At 48.6% G+C, this 9356-nt stretch overlaps 1 protein-coding gene across 1 annotated transcript; it reads left to right on the plus strand.

Annotated features, from left to right (window-relative positions):
* Positions 1-2219: 2219 nt before the first annotated feature.
* Positions 2220-8996, plus strand: HAS1 (hyaluronan synthase 1). Its single transcript, XM_063139969.1, has 4 exons — positions 2220-2915; positions 5777-6002; positions 6124-6256; positions 8209-8996. Exons 1-4 carry the CDS (start codon positions 2220-2222, stop codon positions 8882-8884), a joined length of 1731 nt encoding a protein of 576 aa, XP_062996039.1. The 3' UTR covers positions 8885-8996.
* The last annotated feature ends 360 nt before the right edge of the window (positions 8997-9356 follow it).

Here is a 9356-nt window from a genome sequence, read left to right on the forward strand (position 1 = left end):
CCTGCTTATTGGAGTGCCCACACCATGAGCTGTGATTCCTCTTTCAAAGTACCTTTGAAACTCTCAGAGGTAGGTACGTGAGTGGGTGGGGTGGGGGATACCATCTCCTGTGTCCAAGGTTGGAAAACTTTACAACAATCCTGTGAAAGTATTCTAAACCGCTTGTTGCAGACCAGAGGTTGAGGCTGAGAAACAATAGTTTGTCCAAGGCCACCTACCGAGTCTGTGGTTGAGTGGAGATTTGAACAGTGGACTTCCTGGCGCATGGCTTGAAGTGTTGCACAATGTGGTGTACCATAAACAGTTGCCATGGAGTTCTCCCACACCACAATGACAATTCTTTGATCTATTTTCCAATGTGTGTGTTCACATTTCTTTTCAGGCACATGTTGTTAACTACATGTGTTCACTCCCAGCCAGGCATGTGCGCTCTCCACCATGCGCAGGGTTCAACTTTTCTGGCATGCTGACCTCAGATATCGCCTCATGGCATTTTAGCAACGGGGAAGGTTGTGGCAGTAGCAGATAGCGGTTAGAGCACATGAAACAAGTGCCCGCCCTTTGCTTTTCAACAACTTTGCAGCAGGATGTGTAAGAAGGTCTTATGAGTAGTTCATTGTCAGACTAGGGTTCCTTGGTTTGACAATGCAGTCCTATGCACAGCTACTGTATAGCAAGGCCCATAAGTTTAATGGGGCTTGTTCCCAGGTGTGTATAACCTCCGGCCCGTGGGCCTAAACTGGCCCGCTGAGGTTCTACACCCGGCCCACTGTATAGGATTGCAGCCTTAATGGTGAAAGCAGGAGGAAGGAGCAGGAAAAGACAAGTGAGAAAGAAAAAGAAAACTACTTGGGAAATCCTGTTCCAGTTGTTGAAGGGGGTGCGGCAATAGTACATACCATGTCACGCACTTTGTCATTTATTTATTCAATGACCCATCGGTGCCAATTGCTGTATTTTTTTGAAAACGCCCCTTCCTTGGCCCTGTTAATCGTTTTTATAGCCTTGCTCTGAGCCCCTGCCAAGAGGTTAGTTGGGCATTACTTTGGAGTGGAGGGAAATGCCAAAAGGTTGGGTTGTGGGAGCAGCAATCTCAATCTGCCTGGAACCAAACGGAGAGTCACCATCTCTGTCCCCCTCTTCCTGAGATCAGGCTTGATGGCTTGTTGCCCATTAGCCTGTAGCCCCAGTACCAGGCTTTAGTTCAAATCATGGCGTGGTCCCGGATCAGTAGAAGCACCAGTTCAGTAGGGGGTGTAGCGGTTAGAGTCTTGGATTGGGACTCGGGAGATGAGGGTTCAAGGCCTCATGGCCATGAAGTTCACTGGGTGATTTGGGGCCAGTCAATGACTCTGATTATTGTGAGGTAAAACGGACATGAGGAGGATTAGGTAAGCCACCTCAGGTTGCTTGGAGGGGAAAAATTGGGATATAAATGTAATGTGTCTCCTGGTCACAGTGGGCTTCTGGCATATTGCATCCTTCTCACTTTCAGGAAGTGCCCATATGTACCTACAAGAAGTCCAGTGTGGCAAAAGATCCAGGTAGCTAGGAAAAAAAGGTGTCTTCTATGGGAGCAGCCTAAATGACAACTGTGACACACAAACATGGGCTATTTTGGAGCAGAACAGCCAATGCAGCTCCTAGCACATCGTTATGCTGCTCCTAGTGTGCGCAAGTTTCCGTCTGGAAATAATTTGAATTCCTGGTGTTCACCTTTTAAAAACCCTACACTGCCTTGCCCAGTGCAGAGGGGACATGTCTTCCTCAAACATCTCCCCACCCTTGAGATTTTACAGGTGGGGCCGTGTATTCTGCTTCTCTGCAGGAACGGCGGTCAAAGTTAAGTGGGCACAGTCAAATGGAGGGAAATGTCCATACGATTCTCATGGTGTAATTTTTATTCCACCTCTGCTAGTCGTGAGGAGGAGGAAAGAGCTGTGCAGGCACTGAAGCTCTTCAATCGTTAGAAGTCTTGTTCAGACACACTTCTGGTTTCTGAGAGTTTAGCAGGCATTGTTCACACTGTTCGAGCATATTCAGTGTCATAAGGTCTAGAAACTTGGTGTGTTCCTTTTTTAAAAAAAGAAAAGAATGTTGTGCCCAGCACTATATTCTGCCCTATTTTTGCAACTCCCAAAAAATGCCATCGTACATACCGCCCTGTTGCCCTTGGTAACAACCCAGCTTGCTCATTTTTCTAACTCTTCTTTCCAGGGATGGACGAGGCTAAAGCCCCCAAGGTCTTTGTCTCAACCGGACGTCGGATTCTTACCATTGGCTTTGCCTTGCTCATTCTTTCGGTGCTGGCATGGGCCTACATCACAGGTGTCCAGTTAGCTGCTGACAGGTATCACATCATGGCTTTCGGTCTCTATGGAGCCTTCCTCACATCCCATCTCATTGTCCAGAGCTTCTTCGCCTTCCTGGAGCACAAGAGGATGAGGAGGGACTCTCTGACTTGCAGCTACACCAAGACAGTGGCCCTCACCATCTCCGCTTACCAGGAGGACCCGGCTTACCTCCGGGAGTGCCTGCAGTCCGTCAAGGCGACCTTGTACCCACCGGAGAAGCTCCGGGTGATCATGGTGGTCGACGGCAACAGCCCGGAAGACCGATACATGATGGACATGTTCCAAGAGGTCTTCGATGGAGAGGACTTGGGCACTTACGTCTGGGAGAACAACTACCACCACCAGCGCCACTTGGATGTGGACGAAGGGGACAGCGGTTACCAGGCTGGGGATGAGCCATCTGTCTACAGTGAAATAGATATGGAGGACCCCGGGCAGTTGGCCGTGGAGGAGCTGATCCGGACGAAGAGATGTGTCTGCATCATGCAGAAATGGGGCGGGAAGAGGGAAGTCATGTACACCGCTTTCAAGGCCCTGGGGAACTCCGTGGACTACGTCCAGGTAACGGACTTCTACTTGCTTATCTAAGGGTGCAATCCTACGCATGTTCAGACAGAAAGAAGTCCTACTGGGAATGCTGGGACTTTCCCCCCCTGTCTAAACATGGATAGGATTGCACCCTAACTGCATTACCTTATTTATTTATTGCACCCTGAGATTCCTCTGCACAGTTTCCGTTGGCATACATGGTGTCGTGTGCAACCCCAAAACAATGTTTTTTATCTTCGGAACAACCCTGTGAGGTAGGTTAGGCTGAGAGGTAGTGACTGGCCCCAGACTGCCTTGTGGCTGAGTGGGAATTTGAACTCGGGTCTCCCCCAGACCTTGTGCAGTTCTCTTACCATTATGCCACATCCAACCAGCTCAGAACACAGCTATTTATCCTGCCACACCTTCTCCCTTCCACTTCATTGCTCCTTTGTCTTTCTTCTAGCTGCCCCCTGTGTTTGTCCTTTTCCTGACCCTTTCACTTCTTATTTCTAGATAAATTTGGGCTTTATTAAGACAGGCTTTTTTAAACAAACAAACTAACAAACTGGGAGCCAGTGGCTAGTGAAGGAGAAGGCTCAGTAGGGTTGCCATGGCTAAAGGGAACTGCCTTGTCGTGCTGCAGGGCTGGGAAACCAAACTGGTGCCCTCCAGATGTTGGGGACACTTGGAGTTGTGATCCAACACATCTGGAGGTTACCAAATTGGTAATCCAATGCATCTGGAGGTCCCCAGACTGGGGAAGGCTGCGCTAGATGTTGTTGGACTACAAGTCCCATCATCATTGGTCATTTGGCCATGTTGGCTGGGGCTGATTGGAGTTAGAATCCAAGAACATTCGGAGAGCCCATGTTCCCCACCTGTCTCTGTTGGAAGCAAAAACAATTATTCAAATTTCTCTTAATTTGCCCAGTGTCTATCAGCTGCAGTATTTGGCTTCCCCAGGCACAGAATGTTTATTTTATTTTCTAATTTTTGCTAGCAGTGTGCACACAGTCATGACTTTCAAACCCTCCATCTGTGTTGACTCTATAAAAACTTCTTATCTCCTTTCCTACTTCGTCTGGGGTGAACTGGGCTTTAACATGTAAATCTGAACTCATCCTTTTCTGGCCTTTTCAGACGCCTTCTCGAGGGCCACACACTGCAGTCTGACGGTTCTGATTTCAGTGGGGCTGTGATTCCATTCTGAGATTCAGTCAGAACCGGCCAAAACTTGGAAGGCACTATCCTAGGTGCTGAACCCATTTGGGGGGATAGGGTTCAGAACTTTGAATAGCTCCTCTAGACGTCTGGCTGGTTCTGAGTGAAACCCAGAATGGATTCACAACCCCACCAAAATTGGAGCCACCAGCCTCCACTCACATGATACCCAAGACACGGTATACATCCCTGGCCAGCAACTAGTTTTGCTAAAGGACCACTTTGACGATGGGGTGGGGGTGGGCCAAAGCCCAAGACCCTGCCCCATCTCTATTTCCAAAATTGCCTCTTGCTATATGCCATCATGACAGACGCTGCTCATTCATGTTCCTCTTTGCTTCTCCAGTTGATGATGGGGTGGAGCAAATGGTACCATCTGTGATGGCGCTGAGCAGATTTGGCCCAGGCAGTTTCCGACCATTCTGCAAGCTATGTAAATTATTCCCATCAGGCATATTTACTGCTTATTTTGCATAACTTAAGTCTGTCTCCACTAGTAATAAGCCAATCACCAAATCAAGGCACACCTATGGCCCCATCTGTGTCTCTGCTTCCCTGTCTAACCGCCATCCTAACGGATCCTAATGGATAAATCCTAACGGATCCTAACGGATCCTAACAGATCAATCTGCCCATCAGCACAATAGATTGTCTATTGTAACCTTCCCCGACCTGGTGCCCTTCAGAAGTTTTGGAGTACAACTCCCAGGCTAATGCTTGAGAATTCTGGGGATTGTGGTCCAAAACATCTAGATGGCCCCACTTTGGGGCAGGATCTGTATCATTTGCAAATGGCTTTCCATATTCAGCCCCCTCCATTCATCCTTCCCCCATCATCGTCTTCAACCAAATCAAAGGGCCATTTTCTTAACGTTCTACAAAATTAGTCATGCATTCCTGCTCACATATTGCTCATTGCCACGGCTGGACGTTGATTGTTCCCACTTTACAGATGAAGCAATTGAGTAAATAAAGTATGATTTGCCTCAAGCCAGGCGATGAATAACCTATGCTGAGGCAGCATCTGAGCATGGCTGTCTGGTGTACACATTTGCAGTGCTCTCACACTTGCCACACATTAAAAAAAATCACCTTTTCGCCTTTTCTTTCTTTCTTTTCTTTTTTTAAACTTGGACCTTTTATACAGTTCCTGGTTTTGCTACGGTCTTTGGGCTGGTTCACCCATGCGCGTACGTTGCAGTAGAGGCTGCTGGCTCTAATTTCGGTGGGGCTGTGAAACCGTTCTGGCTTTCAATGAAAATTATTCAGGACTCTGAAGGAGCTACCCAAGATGCTGAACTTATTTTGTGGCTAGGGTTCAGCACCTTGGGGAGCTCCTTTAGAGGCTGGTTCTGACTGAAACCAGAATGGTTTCCCAGCCCCATCGGAAGTGGGGCCATCAGCCTCCACTGGTACCTGTGCTTGATTACTCTACGCTGCGTGACCACCAGCTCTGTAGGGGAATGGAACCCATTGGGAAGCGCTGTGGTTTTGGGGCAAAGGTGTGGAAGCACCGGCGTTGGCTCATTTCAGCAGCTTGAGTCGTCACTTGAGGTTGCACTCATCCAGTGATGACTGTGCATGTGTGAGATACCAGCAATGTGGATCTCCTTGAGATTTCCCAGGATAGAAGGCGGTTTCTCCACTCTAAATCTCTTGGCCTCTGCCAGGTTTGTGACTCGGACACGAAGCTCGAGCCCCAGGCGACCGTGGAACTGGTGAAGGTGCTGGAGTCAAACGAACGCTACGGGGCCGTCGGCGGCGACGTGCGCATCCTCAACCTCTCCGACTCCTACATCAGCTTCATGAGCAGCCTGCGCTACTGGATGGCTTTCAACATCGAACGGGCCTGCCAGTCTTACTTCGATTGTGTCTCCTGCATCAGCGGCCCCCTGGGTAAGGTGTCCCCGCGGGCGTGGGTTCCACCTCCTTTCTCTGAACAGGTTAGGATCCAAAGGGTTATTGCATTTCCCCCCGTCCATTTTATCTCACCCGCTTCTGTCGCTGCCCCCTGCAGGCCTGTATCGGAATGACCTCCTCCAGCAGTTTCTGGAGTCCTGGTATAATCAGAAGTTCCTGGGAACCCATTGCACTTTTGGAGACGACCGGCACCTCACCAACAGAATGCTGAGCATCGGCTATGCTACCAAGTATGTAAATCTGGATTCTGGGATTCTCTGGGATAGGGGCAATGTAGAATAGAGAAGGGCAGAGAGATGGGGTCAGGCACAAGACACCAGCATTATATAGTGCAGGGTTGGACAGAAAGAAGACGTCTAGATGTGCCGCAGGGCTCAGTCCTGGGCCCAGTGCTCTGCAACATTTTTATTAATGATTTGGACGAGGAGGTGCAGGGAACGCTGATCAAATTTGCAGATGACACAAAATTGGGTGGGATAGCTAATACCCTGGAAGACAGAAGCAAACTTCAAAGTGATCTTGATAGGCTGGAGTGCTGGGCTGAAAACAACAGGATGAAATTTAATAGGGATAAATGCCAAGTTCTACATTTAGGGAATAGAAACCAAAGGCACAGTTACAAGATGGGGGATACTTGGCTCAGCAATACGACAAACGAGAAGGATCTTGGAATTGTTGTAGATCGCAAGCTGAATATGATGAGCCAACAGTGCGATGTGGCTGCAAGAAAGGCAAATGCTGTTTTGGGCTGCATTAATAGAAGTATAGCTTCGAAATCACGTGAGGTACTGGTTCCTCTCTATTCGGCCCTGGTTAGGCCTCATCTAGAGTATTGCGTCCAGTTCTGGGCTCCACAATTCAAGAAGGATGCAGACAAGCTGGAGCGTGTTCAGAGGAGGGCAGCCAGGATGATCAGGGGTCTGGAAACAAAGCCCTATGAAGAGAGACTGAAAGAACTGGGCATGTTTAGCCTGGAGAAGAGAAGATTGAGGGGAGACATGATAGCACTCTTCAAATACTTAAAAGGTTGTCACACAGAGGAGGGCCAGGATCTCTTCTCGATCCTCCCAGAGTGCAGGACACGGAATAACGGGCTCAAGTTAAAGGAAGCCAGATTCCGGCTGGACATCAGGAAAAACTTCCTGACTGTTAGAGCAGTGCGACGGTGGAATCAGCTACCTAGGGAGGTTGTGGGCTCTCCCACACTAGAGGCATTCAAGAGGCAGCTGGATAAGCATCTGTCATGGATGCTTTAGGGTGGATTCCTGCATTGAGCAGGGGGTTGGACTCGATGGCCTTGTAGGCCCCTTCCAACTCTGCTATTCTATGATTCTATGATTCTATGTTCTGGAGTTCAATTCCCAGCATTCAGAACCACTGGCCATCTGGAGATCTACTTTCGGCCCATCCCTGATGTTGTGGATGGGTATTTCACACTTAGACCGGGGAGAGCCAGATCTTTTCTATATGAGGCTGTAAATAAGCTGAATCTAGTTTTGGTTTTGTAACAAAATTGAGATCGAAGCACAACACAAGAGTGTTTCCTTTCCTGCTTTTCAGCTACATAACCTCTAGGTGGCACTGTAGTATAGCGAAATGGTACAGATACACAAAAGGAAATCCTTTCTTTCGCTTTCACAATTAAACACTGCATTTTCCTTGCTGTAAAAACATAAATCGCCGTAAGCGTTCATTAGACACAGAAGCAAAACTAAAGAGTTGGTAAAGCGAAGTAGCAAAGGCCTAGAATACAACCGAGGTTACTATGTTTTGACTTTAATAATGTTGCTAAATTATTTTAGCAACATGCAATTTTAATAAAAAATTAATTGTGCAAAGGGTTCATCAAGTCATAACAGCACCCTAGAAAGTGGGCTAGTAAGGTGGAGTTTTGTTGTTTTTGGGTAGAATACTACCTGACCGTTTTTGCACTTATAGATGTAAATAAAAGGACTAGAAACTCCCTTTTTAGAAATCTGAGATGTTAATACTAGTCTCTTTTAAACCACCCTTGGTTCTACTCTCCTCCAACCTGGTACCCTCCAGAGGCTTTGGATTCCAACTCCCATCAGCCCCAGCCAGCATGGCCAATGGACTGAAGGACACCAGGTTGGAAAGTAAACGCCTGCCCTGTCCTCTTAAAATTAACGTTTTCTTCTCCTCCTTCCTTTCCTTGTGCCAGGTACACCGCCCGTTCCCGCTGCTACTCAGAGACCCCATCCCAGTTCCTGCGATGGCTGGCACAGCAGACCCGTTGGACCAAGTCCTATTTCCGTGAGTGGCTCTACAACGCCCTGTGGTGGCACCGTCACCATCTATGGATGACCTATGAGTCAGTGGTCTCTGGAATATTCCCCTTCTTTGTCACGGCCACCGTCCTGCGGCTCTTTTACGGGGGGAACCTCTGGGACGTGCTGTGGGTGCTTCTCTGCGTCCAGCTGGTGGCCTGCGTGAAGGCTCTTTACGCCTGCTGGCTGAGGAGAAACTTCATCATGATCTTCATGTCGCTCTACGCTGTGCTCTACATGGGCGGCCTACTTCCGGCCAAGTATTTCGCCATAGCAACCATGAACAAAAGCAGCTGGGGCACTTCGGGCCGGAAGAAAATGGTGGGGAACTACATGCCACTGCTGCCTGTTTCCATCTGGGGCTTACTCCTCTTGGGAGGCCTGATCTACACTATCTATCAGGAAGCTGTGGCTGACTGGACAACCGAGGCCAAACAAACCGAGATCTGGTACTTGCTCGTCGGCTCCGCCATTTACGTGGGCTACTGGACGTTCATGATCACGCTCTACTGGGTGTGGGTGCGGAGATGTTGCCGCAAGCGCGCAGATTTCTACAGTGTTGAGGTGTGAGCTGGACAGGGGAAAACAGTTGAGGATCCTGGAACCTATACCTGGCCATAAGGAAGATTGCCAGACCAGTGAGGGCTAGGAATCGGGGCACTTTGAGTCATTATCCGAGCTGTAGAAGTGGAGAATCGCCTAGTAGGAGTTTCTCTTGGATTGAGGAGTTCACAGTGGGAGATAATAGTTCTTTCTTCCTTCCTTCCTTCCTTCCTTCTGTTGCTTCTTTCTTTCTTACTTTCTTTCTTTCTTTCTTTCTTTCTCTTTCTTCCCTCCACAATATGGTTTGTCAATAGAGTAGAAGTTAGGGTCCTTAGCTTCTTTTCTAGAACCCAGGATGGAGCCTGGTGATGGTTCCGAAGCCCCGAGGTGCCTGTATCTCAGGGAGGATACCTGTTTTATCCGACGAGACATGAGGGGCTACTAGTTTCCCCTTCTATCCCACTTCAGCTGCTGGCTTTCCAGTCCTCGGAAAAGTTCC

The sequence above is a fragment of the Elgaria multicarinata genome, chromosome 13, assembly GCF_023053635.1.
Source record: "Elgaria multicarinata webbii isolate HBS135686 ecotype San Diego chromosome 13, rElgMul1.1.pri, whole genome shotgun sequence".
Taxonomy (NCBI): domain Eukaryota; kingdom Metazoa; phylum Chordata; class Lepidosauria; order Squamata; family Anguidae; genus Elgaria; species Elgaria multicarinata.